This window comes from Chiloscyllium punctatum, chromosome 10 (assembly GCF_047496795.1).
Source record: "Chiloscyllium punctatum isolate Juve2018m chromosome 10, sChiPun1.3, whole genome shotgun sequence".
In the NCBI taxonomy this organism is placed as follows: Eukaryota; Metazoa; Chordata; class Chondrichthyes; order Orectolobiformes; family Hemiscylliidae; genus Chiloscyllium; species Chiloscyllium punctatum.
The window spans coordinates 60230215-60251283 of NC_092748.1; the positions used below are offsets into that span (position 1 = coordinate 60230215).

Here is a 21069-nt window from a genome sequence, read left to right on the forward strand (position 1 = left end):
TGGAGCAACAGTTGGGTGACTGACTTGCCGTAAGGGGAATGTAGGTTACTCACAAAAAAGTTTGGTGGGTTCTGGTGAGAAATCTCACCAGGCCTTATGGCGAGAAACTCTCAATGAAACTGACACTTAACTAAAAAAATGATCTGAGATTTGACCTTTTTTTTCTTATTTGTTTTTTCTAGCAGAATGTGACTGAAAAAGAAAAATGAGCTGTACTGCTGTAAACTTGATCCAGATTTTGTTGGTCTGAATTATAAGTATTATATGAATTCTGAAAGTGTATTAAGCTCAGAGTGGCAAACAGTGTTCCTTTCATTGTATGTGGAGGTACTGGTGTTGGACTGGGATGGACAAAGTCAGAAGTCACACGACACCAGGTTAGATTCCAACAGATTTATTTGAAATCACACAAGCTTTCAGGGCGCAGCCCCTTCGTCAGTTATCTTTGATCCCTCTACCTATAAACTCTGTGTTGTGTGCCCTGCTCTATCACTGCACCTGATGAAGGGACTGCGCTCCAAAAGCTTGTGTGATTTCAAATAAACCTGCTGGACTATAACCCAGTGTTGTGTGAGTTCTGACTTCTTCCATTGTTACTTAGCTTCTTTAAAAATACTTTAATGTTGAAAACTGATACAATTTCTAATTATCATATGTTTTGTTTCCATTTCAAAAATCAAAACGCTCAAAGATAAAAAGATAGAAGGAAAGAATGCAGATGGAATGTGAAGGACTGATTAATAGATAGATTAATAGACTGATTGATGGATAGAATGATGCACTTTCAAAATACTGACAGCATAACAAATTTAGCATTTTTAGAGATCTCACCAAAAGTTACAAAGCAATATTGCCACACCATGAAATTCTCCATTCTGTCTGGCCTATTTTCTCGTTTCTGAACTTTCTTTTCCACAAACAGAAATCCACTAGAGAAATAAGTTGTATCTTTTATGTTTCAATTGTTCCAAACCTTTTGATTCACAGCTGCAAATCTGTTGTGATGCCAGATCTTAACAAATGCTGGGAAGATTGCTGCAGTGCTTCCAAATGTCACCACTTTAGTCATGCCAAAACCCAGAACTATCAGATAATGCTACCAAAGACCAGGGGCTTAATATTGCTTCCAGGGTCAATAAACTGGTTTCAGCACCACTTTTGGGTCCCAACCCTACCCCAGAGAAAAAGTAGTCTTGGCCTTAATTTGCAAGGAGGCAATTTGCTAACTGAAGGGAGGATAAGTTGACAGAGTTTGGGCCCAATTTGAACAAATAATAGCAGCCATCTCTGTGGCTGTCACTTTCAGTGAATTAAAGCAGCAGAAAGACAGAGGGCTGCCACCCAGTGCTGTCTCTAATTTTGCCAAAGTTGAGCTAGTGTAGTTCCTTGAGGCAGTGAGAAAGAAAGAAGGGAGCTCCTACTTTGAGAGAGTAGCAGGATTAAATCACCCTCCCAAAGCAAACAGGTATTAATTGAGCTTGCTGAAACTATCAGCAGATGAAATGAAGGGGACCTGATTCAATGTCAGAAAAAAGTTCAATTTAATCTTCACTTGAGTAAGCTGAGTGTAACATCTGACCCTCATTGCAAGCCTTTGGGTATTGAACTTTCATAAGGCACACCAGCTGATGGATCTGATAGTGCATGCTGCTCCTCAACATAAGAGGAACTGAACATAGTCCATTTGGTAGAAAATAGTGATCACAACAGAATGAGCTGTGGGAGTTGAGAGAAGTAAGGGCAACTGTAGACATTTAACCCCACCCCCAGGATAGACGACAACAATAGCTTTGCTCACCTAGGCTCAGATGGGAATTGGGGATCATAGAAAATGAGCTTTATATAGACCAACAGTGACAGGTATATTCAAACATGTCAGACCTCTTTCAGGCATTGTGGGTCTTGGGGCAAGAATGAAATTGTCCAATCTGTATATGAACTATAATGGTTCAGGGCTTTGAGTACATGAGGTCCTCTACATAAAGATTCACCAATCTCATGGAAAGCCATATGTGGCACAGTTGGAATAATGTAGGAGAGCACATGCCATACTTTAGCCTTGACTATAATGATGCCCCTGAGATACTCATAATAGATGCCAGTTATGCCTAAGGTGATGTCCCCTCCATCAGTGCCAACCAAGGGCTGAAGCAGTTGCCAAGGAGAATGACCCCCATGTTGTATCATCATGATCATCAGGCCCTATGACAGAGGTGACCCCCCTGACATTACCTTTGCTGCAGCTGAGGTCATCGTGGGCACTTCAAGGATGAAGATAACTGTATGTGTATTACAGCTACCAAAAGAGGCAAGTGAGCAGGCAACCTTCACTTAATCTGAGTTTGTAAGGGGAGTTCTGCATGGAATTGGCCTAGAGCAAAAGCCAATGTGTTGGACAGAGTATTGAGTGTTTTACTGGAGTTTGCTTCTTATGCAAATATGCACAATTTATTATCTTTCCAACAATGTAAATAATGATACCAGACATAAGAGCTCCCATTTGTTTTAATAGCAAGGCTGGATATAGCGAAAAGGTGGTGAAAGGAAGCAAGGGACCCTTTGCAGGATCCTGCACTGCCTGAGTGATTACATAATCCTCATCCAGCAACATGTGCTCACCTGTTTACCAATAACTGATTGCCTCAATCAGCTGTTCTTCCTTTTATGGGTCCACCCAAATTCAGGGGCAACCACAAATGGATTCCTGCACAATTGCTGTCTACATGCATTGGGCCTGCCCTGACCCAGCATGTAACCCATGTGCCCCATGAAAATACTAAACTGACCCTCCATGCACTCCCAATGGCCCCTGAACAACTAAACTAAAAATAAAGAAATCAGATACTGGAAATCTGAAACAAAAACAGAATTTGTTAGAGAAACTCAGCAGGTCTGATAGCATTTGTGGAGAGAAAGCAGAGTCAATGTTTCAGATCCTGTGACCCTTCTTCAGAGTTGGGAAAGGGTTACTGGAACCAAACGTTGACTGCTTTCTCTCCACAAATGTGGTGAGACCTGCTGAGTTTCTCTAGTAATTTCTATGTTTGGGCTCCTTTACAAGCTTGCTTGGATTGGGTGAATTGGACAGGTTTACAGGGCTGTTTGGATTGAAATATAATCATGTACAATGTCCATCCTGGTTGGCAGTAGATGTCTAAACTCGACTTTGAAGCACACACTGAAAATAACAGTTTTACAGAAACGTTAGTTAAGACACTATAGACAAGACTGCTCGCTAATGAAATGGAGTAGGCTGGTGTGGATAATGATAGTGTTATAAGCAGGTCCACCTCTTTCCATGCCATCTTCAAAAAGCAAACTGACACAGGAAATCTATCTTATGTCCAATGGACATTTACATTCAATTTGGTGAGATATTCAAGTTTCAAGCAATTATAAGTGTAATGAAGAAATTAGTTATTTATCTCTCAAAAAATTTGAAATGTTTAACAATTGTTCAGGTAACTGCTTGACATCCAGTAAGCTGAGGTACGCTGTGGGGAAACTCAACCCTTTTATTTCACATCTTGGGTCGTTTACAGTGTTTAGGTACATTAGTATTTCAGAAGTTCAGTGCTGCCTATCTAAAGGTGTTACAAGAGTTTAAAGCAGTGAAATAAGGACAGCAAACTGACATGTCTTCATTGAATTTGAAAAAAATGACTTTCTGCTCTCGCAACTAAAGGAAAATCACTCCTTTTACAATGATCCATGTGAACTGTATTCGGATAGTGCATGTATTGCATTCAGCACTCCCATGAGGTAGTTTAGGCAGTTTTTAAATCTTTGGTTGTCCTTGAAGAAATAGTAGATTGTAGGATTCATATTTCAATTTTATATAGCAAGGCTGGTGAGTTGTGGTAACCTGATCAATGAGCACTCTTTTCCAGTTGAGGAGTAGTGATGCAGTGTCACCTGCTGGCCTGAGGGTTGCACTTTTTGTTTCTAGTCTTTTTTCTGTAACTATAAGATACCACATAATAATGTGTAATCATCATTTCAGAGCAGAGGCATGATATGGTCCTCATTGTCAAAGTAAATATTTTAGCTGAAGCAGATCTTCTGCAGGTGTATTAAATCGTATTCTAACGCATGATCTAATGCAGTTTTATGTGGAACCAATTTCAAAATGAAAGCAATGTGATAGAAAAGTTAGAATAGATGAGCTTTTGGGATAATTAATCTCAGTTTAGGTGTAAACCGACCTTAGCTATTAAGTTTTAATAGCAGTTAATTATAATTTTAATCTGGTAATACCATGAAAAAAAAACAAACCTGTGAAACTGAGTTTGTTTTTTATTCTATCATGGGATATGGAAGTGTCTCACAAAGTCAGCATTTGTTGCCTTCTGTTATTTTCCTTAGAGAAGGTGATGGTGAGTGATCTCCTTGAATCTCTGCCTTAAACAGTTATGTTGTCATGTTATTCATTGAGAGTAAGGGACTGATTATTATGTTGCCATTACAAGTTGAATATCAATGCAACAATCCAGGAGACAATCCCAATAACCAAATGGAGAACCACATGCTGAAACTCCAGGAATTTGAATCTAAAATTGGATAATTTGTGGGAACCAAAAGGCAGGTACACCAACAATGGTATAATGAAGTGAATTCCAAGATCTTGATCCAGTGATGGTGAAGGAATGGCAATATTTTTTCAAGCCAGATTGATGTATGGCTTGGAATGGAACTTGCAGATGGTGGTGTTCCCATGTAGTTGCTGCCATTGTCCTTTTAGATGGTTGAGATCTCAGGTTTGGAAAGTGCTATGAAAGAACTTTGATGAATTACTGCAGTGCATCTTGCAGATGGTACAACATCCTAACAATGTGCATTAGTGTAGGAGGGAGTGAATGTTTAAAGTAGTGATATGGATGCCAGTCAAATGGGCTACTTTGTGTTGGATGGTGCCAAGTTCATTGAGTATTGTTTCAGCTATACTCATCTAGACAAGTGGAGAGTTGTGGATGATCAACAGATTTTGATGAACTTGAAATGAGTTATTTGCTGCAGTATTTGCAAACTCTGACTGGCTCTTACAGCTACAGTTTTATAAATATATATAGTATTTGGCTAATTCAGTTCAGTTCTGGTCAATAGTAACCATAAAAATATTGGTAGTTGAAGAGTCAGTGATGGTAATGCCATTGAACATTGTGGGGGGATGGTTACATTTCTTCTTGTTGGAGATGGTTGCTAATATCATTGAATGACAAGAAAAAGAGATGATGTAGAGGTGCCAGTGTTGGACTTGGGTGGACAACGTTGAAAATAACACACAACATCAGGTTATAGTCCAACAGGTTTGTTTGGAAGTACAAGCTTTTGGAGCACAACCCCTTCATCAGGTAGCCAGTGGGGCGGCGTGATCATAGGACAAAGAATTTATAGTATAAGATTAAAGTATCATACAATTGATATGATGTATTGAACAAACATAGATTGCTGTTTAGTCTTTAATCACTTAAAATGGGTTGCAGGTTTCGATCCATTAATATGTAAATCCCAGAACTTCTTTCAAGGCACATTCCTGAAAAAACTTCAAGTTTTATATAAAAAGATATATCAGCTCAGACAGTGCATTAAAAGTGTGAGGTTAGAATCTGTCCATATTCCAACCTTGAGTCAGACCAGTTCTGTTTCCAAAGCAGGAATTTATAAAATGTCACACGGACTGATGGACTACAGATTGTGTCCTTTTTCAAGAAAATAGAATGTATCTGCAAACACAAATCTGCAAATGCAAATTCACCCCATAGACTTATTTGTGTGTGTGTGTGTCTGTGTCTGTGTGTAAGTGTGTGTGGCACTCTCACTTTCTCTCTCTTCCCTCACACGCATGCACACACACACACACACACACACACACACACACGTAAGTATATGGGATCAATTTGCATTTGCAGATTTGTATTTGCAGATACATTCTATTTTGTTAAAAAAAGGAAGTAATCTGTAGGCAGTCAGTCCATGTGACATTTTATAAATTCCTACCTTGGAAACAGAATCAGTCTGACTCAAGGTTGGAATGCAGACTCTAACTTCACATGTGCAATGCATTGTCTGAGCTGAGATGTCATTTTTTAAAATAAAACCTTAAGTTATCTCAGAAATGTGACCTGAAAGAAGTTCTGAGATTGATGTTCAATACATTGCATCAGTTGTATGACACATTGACCTTTTACTATAAATACTGTGTCTTATGATCCTGCCCCACCAGCTACCTGACAAAGGAGAAGTGCTCCGAAAGCTTGTACTTCCAAATAAACCTGTTGGACTATAACCTGGCATTGTGTGAAGAGAAACAGAGGAGCAGGCCAGGTGAGCACCCTGCCAAGGTCAGCTGTTATCTGTGAGAGGAGTGGGTGAGGTGAGGACCTTTGTGGAATAGTAGATAAATCATTGGTGGACCGAGTGGTACTCAGGATGTAAGCAAGAATAAGATTTTTCTATTTATACTTACATTGAAGAAAGGATAAAATAAATGCAAAGGGTCTATTTTCTATTTAGTTAATGTATGGAGAGGTTAGGCATGTGATTTGCATATCTTCCACTATGTAGGAAATCCTAGATGCCTTGGCAGTGTGGATGACCATGTGTGCAGGTAGTGTTTCCAAATGGAACAACTCAATCTTTGGATTTTGGAGCCTGTGCAGCAGCTCGGTGAGCTCATGAGGCGGAGCAATTCATGGAAAGTGTGTTTCACGAAATAGGAGCCCTGCAGCTTAAAGTGCAGATGGCAAGGAAATGGGTGACTGCCAAACAGATGAGGGGACCAGGGAAATAGCAAAGGAATCACCCAAGTATATCTCACTTGCAGAACGTTTGTCAACCTCAGAAAATGGTAAAAGTGATTCTTCTGTCAAAGTCAGCCAGAATCAATGCCAAGGCATCCACATGCCAGGGTCAGGGAGTCACAAATCATGTTGAACTGAGAGCGTGAAAAACTGGAGGTCATGGTCCATATTGAGATCAGTGATGTAGGGGACAAAAGAAATTAGGTCCTGCAAGCAGACTATGGAATTTTAGGTCGGAAATTGAAAGCAGGACTTAAAAGATAGTAATCTCTAGATTACTCAGTGTCATACAGTAGTGAGTATAGGAATAGAAGGATAGAGCAGATGAATGCATGGCTGGATAGTTGGTGCAGGAGGGAGGGCTTTAGACTCCTGAGGCATATGACCGTTTCCAGGGCAGGTGGGATCTGTAAATGTTGGCCGGGATTAAATCTGAAAAGGAGCAGGACAGATATCTCTCAGGGAAGTACACTAATGGTGTTGCGTTGGCTTTAAGTGAGATTGGAAGGGTATTGGGGAGCTGAAATGAAGGTTGGAGGGAAGAGAAGCTGAGATGAAATTAGAAGTTAAAACGAAAGGGAATCCAGAATTTAGTTGTAAAGCTGCTGCTTTCATCCAGCATCTCTTGCCAATAACTATTCTTCACAAATAGGGCAGTGAATATTTTTGCCTTTGTATGTTGTGACAAATTTTCTTCAATGATTGGTATGGAGTAGTCAGATGTCTTCAGCCATTTATTTTCATCCTTTGCGTCGATGTACATTCTCAGCGTTTTCTCACTGCTGCAATGCTGCTAATCCATTATGTAGGAGTTATAACTTGATTTCTTCCCTTTTTTCCAGCTCTTCTATCTTGTCTTTCTAGCTGGCCCTGAAGGCAGCTAGAAGGTTCCTCATCATATATCACTAAGAGTCATAGAATCATAGAGATGTACAGCACGGAAACAGACCCTTCGTTCCAACTCGTCCATGCCAACCAGATATCCTAAATTAATCTTGTCCCACTTGCCAGCACTTCGCCCATATTCGTCTATACCCTTCCTAATCATATACTTATACAGATGCTTCTCAAATGTTGTAATTTTATCAGTTTCCACCACTTTCTCTGGCAGTTCATTCCATACATTACCACCATCTGTGTGAGAAGGTTGCTCCTTAGGTTCCTTTTAAATCTTTCCTCTCTCACCTTATACCTATGCCCTCTAGTTTTGGACTCACCTACCCCAGGGAAAATACCTTGTCTATTCATCCTACCCATGTCCTCCTTGATTTTATAAATCTGGGTATGTTCATTGAGCTGGGACGTTGATTTACAGACATATTTTGGTGGTTGCTGTTGTAATTCAGGATCAGGTCTGTTTGTGTGGCTTTTCTGTACACTTTTGTAGTACATTCAGCATTTTGTGTTCTCTCCACCATCACATGGACCAGAGCTACAACAGCAACCACCCAAACACACACAAGAGAAGCTGCTTTAGGACCCTGTTCAAAAGGGCTACAACACACTGCAGCACTCCCAACCTACAAAAAGAAAGAGGAGAATACCTCTGCAAAGTCTTTGCCAAGTACAGTTTACAGATGTCTAGTAGACAAACAACGCGACAAAGACATGCCACAACCTAACACATTAGCCATGCTACCTTATGTAAAAAACATCTTGGAACCAACAGCCAGACTTCTCCGACCACTTGGGTTCATGACAGTTCATAAGCCAACAGCCACGCTCAGACAGCAACTCACCAGAACAAAAAAACCCAATACCTATCATGTGCAAAACAAATGTAGTTTTCAAGATTCCATGCAAAGACTGCACAAAACACTACATAGGACAAACAGGCAGACAACTAGTTATTAGCATCCATGAACACCAATTAGCCACTAAATGCCACGACCAGCTGTCCCTATTTGCCATACATACAGATGACAAGGACCATAAATTCGACTGGAACAACACAACTATAATAGGACAAGCTAAATGAGGACAGCCAGGGTATTTCTCATCCATGGACTCAATCAATAAACACATTGACCTAGACCCAATAATTTGACCTGAATGATCAACCTGAACTGGCAACCAGAATCAGCAGGAACAAAACCAAATAAAATCCAGAAGACGAAGTACAGCAGCCTCAGCCTATTCAGCCTCTCCCTAAGGATCAAACCCTCTGACCCTAGCAACATCTTTGTAATCTTTTCTGAACCCTTTCACGTTTCACAAGATCCTTCCCATAGCAGTGAGATCAGAATTGAACACAGTTTTCCAAAACATGACCTCTCAACTCCTAGACTCAATGCACTAACCAATGAGGGCATGCATACCAAATGCTTTCTTCACTATCCTGTCCACCTGAGACTCCACTTTCACGGAACTATAAACCTGCACTCCAGGTCCCTTTGTTCAGTATCATTCCCCAGGACCTTATCATTAAGTGTATAAGTCCTGCCCTGATTTGCCTTGCCAAAATGCAGCACCTCGCATTTATCTAAATTAAACTTGTTCTGCTATTCCTCGGCCCATCTGATCAAGATTCCATTGTATTCTGAGGTAACCTTCTTGGCTGTCAACAACACCACCAATTTTGGCGTCATCTGCAAACTTTCTATCCAGACCTCCCATGTTCACATCCAAATCATTTATATAAATAATGAAAAGCAATAGACTCAGCACCGATCCTTGTGGCACTCCACTGGTCATAGGTCTCCAGTCTGAAAAGCAACCCTCCACCATCACCCTCTAGACATATAGACAAGGTCTACCGCTTTGCTTTCATCAACCATCTTCGTCACTCTTCAAAAAACTCAACCAAGATATGACACACGATTTTCCACGCACAAAGCCATGCTGACTATCCCTAATCAATCCTTGCCTTTCCAAATACATATAAATCCCATCCCTCAAAATCCCCTCCAACAACTTGCCCACCTCTGATGTTAGGTCTATAGTTCCCTGGCTTTTCCTTACCACCTTTCTTAAATAGTGGCACCACATTGGTCAACCTCCTATCTTCTGGCACCTCACCTGTAGCTATCGATGATACATATATCTCATCAAGGGACCCAGCAATTGCTTCCCTGACTTCCCAGTAAATTCTAGAGAACACTTGATTAGGGCTCTGGGATTTATCCACCTTTTTGTGTTTTAAGACATTGAGCATCTCTTCCTTTGTAACATGGACATTTTCGAAAATGTCGCTATTTATTTCCCCACGTTCTCTAGCTTCTATATCCTTCTAAACACTGATGTAAAATATTCATTTAGTATCATCCCCCATCTATTGTGGTTCCACACATAGGTGGCCTTGCTGATCTTTAAGGGGCCCTATTCTCTTCCTAATTACCCATTTGTCCATAATGTATTTGTTGAATCCCTCTGGATTCTCCTTAACCCTATTTGCCAAAGCTATCTAATGTCCCCTTTTTGCCCTCCTGATTTCCTTCTTAGGTATACTTCTACTATCTTAATATTCTTCTAGGGATTCACTCGATCTCTGCTGACTATACCAGGCATACAATTCCTTCTTTTTCTTAACCATAAACTCAATTTCTCTAGCCATCCAACATTTCCTACACCTACCAGCCTTGACCTTCAACCTTACAGGAACATACTGTCTCTGGACTCTTGTTACCTCATTTTTGAAGGCTTTCCATTTACCAACCGTCCCTTTACCTGCGACCATCTGCCCCCAATCAACTTTTGAAAATTCTTGCCTAATACAGTCAAAATTGGCCATCCTCCAATTTAGAGCTTTAACTTTTAGAACCAGTCTTTCTTTTTCCATCACAATTTTAAAATTAATAGAATTATGGTAACTGGCACCAAGGTGCTCCCCTACTGACACTTCAGTCACCCGCCCTGCCTGATTTCCCAAGAGAAAGTCAAGTTTTGCCTCTTCTCTCTTAGGTATATCTACATGATGAATCCGAAAATTTTCTTGTACACATTTAACAAATTCCTTTCCATGCAAGCTGTTAGCATTTTGGCAGTCCCAGTTTATGTTTGAAAAGTTGAAAACCTCTTCAGTAACCTCGCTATTATTCTTATAGATAACAGATCTCCTTTCAAATTTGTTTCTCAATTTCCCACTGACTATTAGGGGGTCTGTAATACAATCCTAATAAGGTGGTCATCCCTTTCTTATTTCTCATGTCCACCTAAATAACTTCTTTGGATGTACTCTAGGATTATCCTCCGCAAGTACAGCCATAATATTATACCAATCAAAAATGCCACTTCCTTTCCTCTCTTTCTATCTTCCTATACCATCTATATTCTGGAACATTAAGCTGCCAGTCCTGTCCATCCAAGAGCCACGTCTCTGTAATCGCTATGATATCCCAGACTCGTGTTACCAATCATGCCCTGAGTTAATCTGTTTTACTTGTTAAGCCTCTCGCATTGAAACAAATGCAGTTCAATTTATCAGTCTTACCTCGTTCTCTCTTTGTTCATGCTGCCCTGTATGATTTATTCCTCTTCTCAATTGTACCAGTCTCAGACTAATATCTTTCCCCCTATCTCCCTGGGCTCCCCACCCTACCTTTAGTAAGGCATCCTGAGCAGCTCTAGCAAATCTCCCCGCCAGTTTATAAACCTCCTTCCAATCCAGGTGCAATCTGCCCTTCTTGTACAGGTCACTTCTACCCCGGAAGAGATTCCAACGATCCAAAAATGTGAATCCTTCTCTCATGCTCTTGCCCCTCAGCCATGCATTCATCTGTTCTATCCTCCTACTCCTAGCCTAACTAGCTCATGGCAATGGGAGTAATCCAGATATTACTATCCTCAAAAATTGCCTTTTGAAGTTCCTGCCTAACTTCCTATGTTGTCTCTTCTAAATGTTGTCCTTGTCTCGTTCTATGTTGTTAATTCCAATGTGTACAATGACATCCTGCTGGTTGCTCTTCCCTTTGAGAATATTCTGTATCATCTCCAAGATATCCTTGATCCTAGCACTAGGGATGTAACACGCCATTCTGATGTCTCATTGTCAGCCGCAGAAATGCCTGCCTGTGCCTCCTAGTAAAGAATCCCCTACCACAATCGATCTCTTGGAATGTACCCATCATTACAGTAGAGCCAGTCTCAGTACCAGAAACTTGGCTGTAGGTGCTATATTTCCCTGAGAGTCTATCCCCCCCCCTATATTTTCCAAAACAACATACTTGTTTGAGATGGGCATAGCCACAAAGACTCCTGCATTACCTGCCTACCTCTCATACCTTGACTGGAGGTAACCCATCTACTGACTGTATCTGCAGTTTTTCTCCCTTCCTGCAACTGCTATCCATCACACCCGCTAGCTCCTGTAAATTTGTCTTTGACTCTCACTGCTGCTCCAATTGATCCAATAGGATTCATAACCAAACACACTTCCTGCAGACATAACCATCTGTAACATTGAATTTCTCCTTAACCTTCCACATCCGACAGGAAGAACATTTGTTCTACTAAATGCCTACTTTGCACATTAACAATCTACAGACCCAGAAAATAGCACAGTCTTACTGCTGTAAATACACTACTCCAGGATATCATTATTGTGTTTTACATTTTGAACATTTAATCAAGAGACAGATCTCAATAACATATATAATCTAAAAAAAACCCAATGTACTCACTATTGCAGATTTACAAAAAACAACAAATAGTAAGGTTACACTTTAAAACTAGACACTTAGTTGCTCCCCTGCACTGAGTTCCCCACACAGGTTTCTCCAAGGCCAGCTGTGAATTTCAGTGTTTGTTCACTTTTCTTACAGCTAACTCCGATATCCCGTGATACTTGAAACTAAGCAGTTGAGACAGTCATCAGTGAAGCTTCACTGTTGTGCAGGTTTACTGTTCTCCATTTTTTTAAAACTCCCATATGGTATCTGCTATGTCTCTCTTTCTCCATCTTTGAAAGTTTTTTTTAAAATTTTTGTTCAAAGTTTATTGACCTGACTGAACCAGTCGGTTGTATAGTAGGGAGTGATTTGTCAGAATTCTTGAAAAGATTTTCCAGTGACCATCTGTACCTTTTTTTGCTGTGCACCCTTCTCGACTAATACTTCTGTGCAAAAGAATTCAACTTTTTGTAATGGGAATACTGCTTTCCTCCCACTGGACATGCTTTCTTTTCCTTTGTGTGATGACCTCCATAGTCTTGCCCTTTGCGTTCTTTGTCCCCTTACAAAGTGGAATGTTGATCAGCATACTGCAACACCTGTTCTGACCTGCCACAAATATTTTCTTGCTACTAATTTACAACCTCAACTCTTCTGCACATCTCAGTTGCTTTCCTGAGAATATATTTCTCCACTCTCAGCATATGTGCTCTCATTGTCGGATCTCTTACGTGTAATACAATCTCTCTTTAACTAGATCACCATTTAGTTGTGCAGGTTTAAATGCTGTGTGAATGGAGTCACATGTTGATCAATGAGCTCTTTTTCTCTTGAGTCCTTGAGTATTGAATCCATTTCATTTATAAGTTATATTAACTTGAGGTTAAAGCATTCCTTCAAGACTTTCAAATTTTCTGCTGTCTCTTGTTTTCTTTGGAATGATCTATTTTACATCACTTTATAACAGTCACTCCCCAGCAGTGATAGATTGTAGCTACTTGCAGTTGCTCAGGTTTCTTAATCAATTTTTTTTGCAATTTCGTAGTTTTGCCAATCATAAAATGTTGCAAGTAATAAAATGCTTTATGTCACTTCTCATTTTCCCTCACACTGGAAAAGCAAAATTTGCAACCATTGTGTCTTACACAGTGCTTTCAGCTGTAGCCATTTCTTCTTTTTCTGTGGTGTCCTTTGGCTTTTAGCAGTTTGCAACAGCTTAGAACCTTCCTGTGTTCCTTTTTTAGTAGGTTTACTTCTGTAGAAACCTTCAACACTCAAACTCAGCTCTGCTCCGATACCATGTCCTAAACTCATAGGATGACCGTTTTTTTTTCTGTGTCTTTATTGAACTACCTATAAAATGGAGCCTGCAGTGAGCACCTCGTGTTAGATGTCACATGGCTACAGCAAGCCAGGAGAATCACTCATACAGTATTGCATTTCGATTCGAAACACTGTGAATCACTAAATTACCCTAAATGAGAAAACCCACCCTTTTCCACAAGACAAATAATGTGTTGGTAAGTACAGCTAAGATAACCTGCTTTGAGGAAAACCATCCCAACAGTATAGGTCCAAGCCTCTCTAAATTATACTAACAGATTTCATTGTCTGACATTCTGTGTCAAAAATACAATTTATCAGCCTCTTTGGTTCCATTAACTGAAGCTAAACAATCAACATTCCCTGATAGATTGCATGTTGGTCAAATTTATGAATCAGTTGTAACTTGGGGAGCAACATTACAATATAAATTAACCCAAATTAAACCAAAATCCTTCCAAAACCATATACTCAAAAGTCTCAAAATATGATTTAATTGTATCATTAATGTTCTAAACAATATATCCTACCACACATTGAGAACAATGCCATAGGAGATCAGTCTTGATTTGTAGGTAGTCATGATTTGGAGATGCCCATGTTAGACTGGGGTGCACAAAGTCAAAAATCACAAGACACCAGATTATAGTTCAACAGGTTTATTTGGAAGCTCTAGCTTTCAGAGCGCTGCTCCTTCATCAGGTGGTTGTGGAGTATAAGACTATAACCTAGATTTATAGGTAGTTCTTCTGTAACATGATGGGTGCATTTTTGTGCAATCCCCTGTTGTAGAAAGATCGGGCTTTAGAAACAGCACTTAGTGTTGGTGATGTAATTGCTTTACAGCCAACACACATTTTAAAAGTTCACACTTTAGAAACAATGTCACTAATTTGTCATTCACGTTATAGCGAATTTGCATTAACAAAACACATGTTACAGCAGAATGACCTGTACAACGTCTTTGAGTCAATTGACAAGTTATGATGGTCAGAGTATTGTGCGTAATTTTGTAAGAAAAGTCTGTGAGAACATTTAAATGGAGTTAGGTCCTACATAGCAAAAACAACATTTTAATTCATAACTAGATCACTCATGGCATTGAGCATGCTGACCAAGAGAATTTTCAGGTTTATAACTATAAAATTAGATAGGGGACAAGATTACATTCACAAATTTACAGTGGATGACTGTAGATCATTTTTATCATTGCCCACACCCCCAACCCCATCCAACACCACCCCCTGCCCGTGCCCCCAACCCCGTCCAACATCACCCCCCACCCGCACCCCAACCCCGTTCAACACCGCTGTCCGCACCCCAAAACCTGTCCAATACCACCCCCCGCCCCCGCACCCAATCCCATCCAACACAACCCTCCATCTGTGCCCCCAACCCCATTCAACACCACCCCCCTGCCCGTGTCCCCAACCCCGTCCAACACCAACCCCCGCCCGCACCCCAACCGTGTCCAACCACCGCCGCACCCGCCAACCCAACCCCGTCCAACACCACCCCCCGCCCACACCCCCAACCCCATCCAACCCCAACCCTGTCCAACAGCCCCCCCGCCCGCCAACCCAACTCCGTCCGACACCGCCCCCTGCCCACACCCAACCCCATCCAACACCACTGCCTGCACCCCAAAACCCATCCAACAACACACCCCGTCTGCGCCCCTAACCCCATCCAACACCGCCCCTCACCCGCCCCCCAACCCCGTCTGACATCGCCCCCAACCTTGACCAACACCACACCCATATACATACACACCCATATACACACACTAACTCAGTCTCCCCTGGTGCACACACACACACACACATTAGTTTATGAGATGAATTTGTATTTGCAGAATTACATTTTATTTTGCTCAAAAACTGCATAAATCCCACTTTAGAAATAGAATCAGTCTGACCTAACATTGGGACACAGACGGACTTTAACTTCACACCTTCAATGCATTAATCGAGTTGAGATGACACATATTGTTAAAAGCTATCTTGAGAATGTAACTTTAAAATTATGGGATTTACATATGAAGGAACCAAAACTAACATGGTCATTCTAAAAGATGAAAGCCTTAAGCTAAATTTGTTTAATATTACATTCCGTGAAGCTGCAATCCTGTTGCTATAAAGTCTGTGTCTTATGATTCTGCTCCACAACCACCTGATGAAGAAGCAGCGCTGTGAAAGCTAGTGCTTCCAAATAAACCTGTTGGACTATAACCTTGGCAAGAAGGATTATGGAGAACCCAAAGGCATTTTACTCATATGTGAGGAATAAGAGAATGACCGGGGAGAAGGTATGGCCGATCAGGGATAGTGGAGGGAACTTGTGTGTGGAGTGTGAGCAGATAGGGCAAGTCCTAAATGAGTTTTTTGCTTCGGTTTTCACGAAGGAAAGGGACCTTGTTGTGAATGAAATCTTTGAGGAGTTGGGATACAGGCTTAACCAGATCAAGATTGATAAAGTTGATGTGCTGGAAATTTTGGAAAACATTAAGATTGGTAAGTCCCCAGGGCCAGACCAGATTTATCCTAGGCTGCGAGAAAGAAGGTTGCTAAGCCGCTGGCGAGGATCTTTGCCTCCTCACTCTCCATGGGAGTCATACCGGAGGATTGGAAGGAGGCGAATGTTGTTCCTCTTTTCAAGAAGGGCAATAGGGAAATCCCTGGAAATTACAGACCAGTCAGTCTTACGTCTTTGGTCAGCAAACTTTTGGAAAGAATTCTGAGGGATAGGATTTATGACTATTTGGCAAAGCATAGTGTGATTAAAGGCAGTCAGCATGTCTTTGTGAGGGGCAGGTCATGCCTCACAAACCTTATTGAGTTCTTTGAGGAGGTGACAAGACAGGTTGACGAAGGTCGAGCTGTGAATGTGGTGTATATGGACTTCAGCAAGGCATTTGATAAGGTTCCCCATGGTAGGCTCATTCATAAAGTCAGGAAGTATGGGATACAGGGAGATTTGGCTATCTGGATTCAGAATTGGTTGGTTGACAGAAGGCAGAAAGTGGTTGTAGGTGGAATGTATTCTGCCTGGAGGTCAGTGATAAGTGGGGTCCTGCAGGGCTCTGTTCTTGGGCCTCTGCTCTTTGTAGTTTTTATAAATGACTTAGATGAGGAGGTTGAGGGGTGGGTTGGTAAATTGCAGGTGACACAAAGATTGGAGGTGCCATTGATAGTATCAAGGGCTATTGCAGGCTGCAGTGCGACATAGACAGGATGCAGAGCTGGGCTGAGAAATGGCAGATGGAGTTCAACCTGGATAAATGTGAAGTGATGCATTTTGGAAGGTTGAACTTGAATGCTGAATATAGGATTAAAGACAGGATTCTTGGCAGTGTGGAGGAACAGAGGGATCTGGGTGGGCAAGTACATAGATCCCTCAAGATTGCCACCCAAGTGGATAGGGTTGTTAAGAAAGCATATGGTGTTTTGGCTTTCATTAACAGGGGAAATAGAGTTTAAGAGTCACAAGGTTTTGCTATAGCTCTACAAGTCCCTGGTGAGACCACACTTGGAATATTGTGTCCAGTTCTGGCCGCCCTACTATAGCAAAGATACAGAGGCTTTGGAGAGGGTGCAAAGAAAGTTTACCAGGATGCTGCCTGGACTGGAGGGCTTGCATTATGAAGAAAGGTTGAATAAGCTCGGACTTTTCTGTCTGGAGAGAAGGAGGAAGAGAGGAGACCTGATCAAGGTATACAAAATAATGAGAGGAATAGATAGAGTCAATAGCCAGAGACTTTTCCCCAGGGCAGGATTGACTGGCACGAGGGGTCATAGTTTGAAGATATTAGGAGAAAGGCATAGAGGAGACATTAGAGGTAGGTTCTTTACGCAGAGAGTTGTGAATGCATGGAATGCATTGCTAGCGGTAATGGTGAAAACAAAGCCACTAGGGGCATTCAAGAGACTGCTGGACATGCACATGGATAGCAGTGAGTTGAGGGGTGTGTAGGTTAAGTTATTATATTTTACATTAGCATTAAATCTCGGCACAACATCGTGGGCCTAAGGGCCTGTTCTGTGCTGTACTTTTTGATGTTCTATGTTCTATAACCTGGCATTGTGGATTTTTAACTTTGTCCATCCCAGTCTAACACCAGCACCTCCAAATCATGATTCTTTAATTAGCTGCCTCCTTCCATTACATTGTTCTTCCTAGATAAGTATCATTTGCAAAACTAACTAATTTACTTTGCGTTTGGAAATTTGAAACATTGATGTAAATGTAGACCAGTAGGATGGCAATACTAAACTCTACAGTGACTTATCAGTGACCTTCTAACAAGTATTAGTTGTTTCCTATCCTTCAACCAATTTCTTGTCCATTCATAAACTGTTTGCACAATTTCCACAACTTGGAATCCCCTTCATGTGGAATTTTGTGAAATTTCTTTTGGGAAAATAAATACAACCTTACTGTAGGATTTTCTGAGATCCATTTAGAAGTCAAGAAGTGTTTTGTTTCCATTTCTGAACACAGGTTAACTCCTATTTGCAACATTGTTATATAGATAATTGAATTTACCTAATTATTGATTTTTTTGCAGAGAATTGAAGCAATATTAATTGGTTTGTAATTTTATTGTATCATTTATTAACATGCTGAATACCTATTGCTACTGTTCATCTCATAAGGAAAGGTACTTGGAATGGTTGGGTCTGTATTAATTGGAGTTGAGAGAAATGAGAAATGATCTGGTTGAAATACATAAGATCTCAAAGGCAACCTAATAGATGCTGAAAGGATGTTTCCCCTTGTGGGACAGGGTATAATCACAGACACTATTTGAAAATAAAAGGTGTCTCACTTAAGATTAAAATGGGGAGAATTTTGTTTTTGTCAGGGAATCATGACTATCTGGAATTCACTTTCCCAGAAAGCAGTGTTGGCAGTATTAATGAATATTTTTAAGGCAGAGGTAGTTAGATTCTTGACTATCAAGGTAGTCAAAGGACATTGGGGTAGACAGGAAAGAGAAGTTGAGGACACAATCAGATCAGCCATGACCTTATCAAATGGCAGAGCAGGCTTGAGGGGCCAAATGACCGAGTTTTGCTTCTCATTCAGTCTATTTATATCTCATTAGCAATTCAAAATCTAACCTTGTGTATTGTTTAATATAGTTAAAATGGCCAATAATTAAATGGAGCAGCTATGTTTCCTTAAATAGCAGCTGTCATTAGATTTCTTCACAAAAATGTAATGCTTCTGTCGCTATTGTTTTCATAGTTCTTGAAGGCAATAATGGATCGAGATTACAAGTTGTCAAGTAAGCTTTGTCAAATGAGTAAGTACAAAAATTGCTCTTGAATATTTTTCAATTTACAATTTTTGATTATGTTTTCTTCATGGAATGAGTTACAAGTTTTAAGTTCTGTTTTGGCATATTTAAAGAATGTTAGATAGGTTTGAATAAATTTAAAGGAAAAGGATGTTGCATGAACTGAAATTGTGAATTGAGGGAAGATTTTTCTAAAATATACAAATGATGTAATAGCCAGAATTTTATGACTCCTCATGCTCCCCAATCCCTTCACAACCCCTCACTGAATGTTTTGATGGAGCTGCAGTACAGGCAAGGGAAGCTATAAGGTAGGCAAAATAAGGGAGCATGACAGTGGCACAGTTCCTATGACTGCTGTCACCCACTCATTGCAATTTTACTGATGGCAAGGGAGGCATGGTGTTGGTGAGCTTCTCTCTTGAAGCACCCAATTCCATTTTTTTAGGTATACGGTACATACAAAGCTGTTTTGGAGGCAATTCCAGGATTTTCACTCAGCAACACTGAGATTGACAATATATTTCCAAGTTGGCATACTGATTGATTTACAGAATAACTTGAGTAGTGGTTTTCCCATGTATCTATTACCGTTGCCTTTCTAGATAGTTGTGGTCATGAGTTTGGAAAGTGCTGGCTTAGGAACCTTGTTGAACCTTTGCAGTACATCTTGTAGATGGTGCACATTGCTGCCACTCTGTGTCAGTAGTAAAGCAAATGAATGTTTGTAGATGTGTCAATCAAAAAGATTGTCCTGAATAGTTGCACACTTCTTAAGTTTTGTCAGAGCTATTTTCATCCAGGCGACTAGGGAATATTCCTGATGTGCACTTTGTAGATAGTGAACTGGCGTGAGGGTGTCAGGAGGTGAGTTGCTTCCTGCAAAATTCCTAGCCCATGACCTGCTCTTGTAGTCTCAGTATTTTAAAAAAAACTTGTCCAGTTCAGTTTCTAGTCAATTGTAATCCCTATGGGAAATTCAGAAATGATAATGCCATTTAATGTTGAGGGGCAATGGATAGATGCTGTCTTGCTGAAGATCTTTATTGCTGGACACCTATGTAGTACTTCCCGCTTTTCAGCCCAAGCCTGAATATTGAGCAGGTCTTATTGTATTTAGACCTGGACTGGAGAGAAGGTCATTGATAAAGCAACTGAAGATAGCTAGACCTAGGATACTATTCTGAGGAACTTCTGCAGTGATGTCTTGAAGTTGAGATGACTATCTTCAGTAATCACAAACATCTTCCTTTGTGCCAGGCTTTCCTCTGATTTTCATTGTCACCAGTTTTGCTAGGGCTTCTTGATGCCTCAGTTGGTCAAATGTGGCCTTGATGTTAAGGGCTATCATTCCCATCTTACCTGTTTTGTTCATTTTTGAACCAAGGCTGTAATGAGGTCTGGAGCTGAATGTGGTGAAACTGAAACTCTGTCATTGAGCAGGTTATTGGTAAGCAAGTACTGCATGATAGCACTGTTGTTGTTTCCTTCCATCTCTTTAGTAATATTTGTTGGTAGACTGATGGTGCAGTAAATGATGAGATTGGATTTATCCTGCTTTTTTTGGATAAAAACATAATTGGGCAATTTTCCACATTGTAGGGTGGAGGCTAATGTTGTAACTGAACTGGAACAGTTTAGTCAGAAAGTGCAGCAAGTTTTGGAATACAGGCCTCCTGTTCCATTATCCGAATGTTGTCAGGGCCCATAGCATTTGCAATGTCCAGATACTTCAATTGTTTCTTGATGTCACATGAAATGAATCAGATTGGCATCTGTAATGTTGATGTCAGGATGAAGGGTTAATGCCTGAAATGTTGATTCTCATACTCCTCGGATGCTGCCTGACCTGCTGTGCTTTCCCATCTTCCGGAGGAGACCAAGTTGGATCATCCATTCAGCACGGGGAGAAAGGGACTAGCGGAGGAAAAGGTGGGGGGTGGTGCCAGTGTAGCTGCGGACGATGGACTGTTCCACATATCCTACGAAGAGGCAGACATAGCTGGGGCCCATGCGGGTGCCCATGGCTACTCCTTTG

The 21069-nt window shown here is 40.8% G+C and overlaps 1 protein-coding gene across 4 annotated transcripts in view; it reads left to right on the forward strand.

Moving 5' to 3' along the window:
- The window catches only part of erich2 (glutamate-rich 2), a 239014-nt gene that overhangs the window by 140119 nt on the left and 77826 nt on the right, over window positions 1-21069 (forward strand). For 3 of the 4 annotated variants that reach the window (XM_072579305.1, XM_072579306.1, XM_072579307.1), the window contains one exon: window positions 18980-19037. The exons of the other annotated variant lie outside the window; for it this stretch is intronic. In XM_072579305.1, coding sequence (XP_072435406.1) covers window positions 18980-19037 — 58 coding nt within the window. The remainder of the gene's footprint in view (window positions 1-18979; window positions 19038-21069) is intronic. 4 annotated transcript variants of the gene reach the window in all.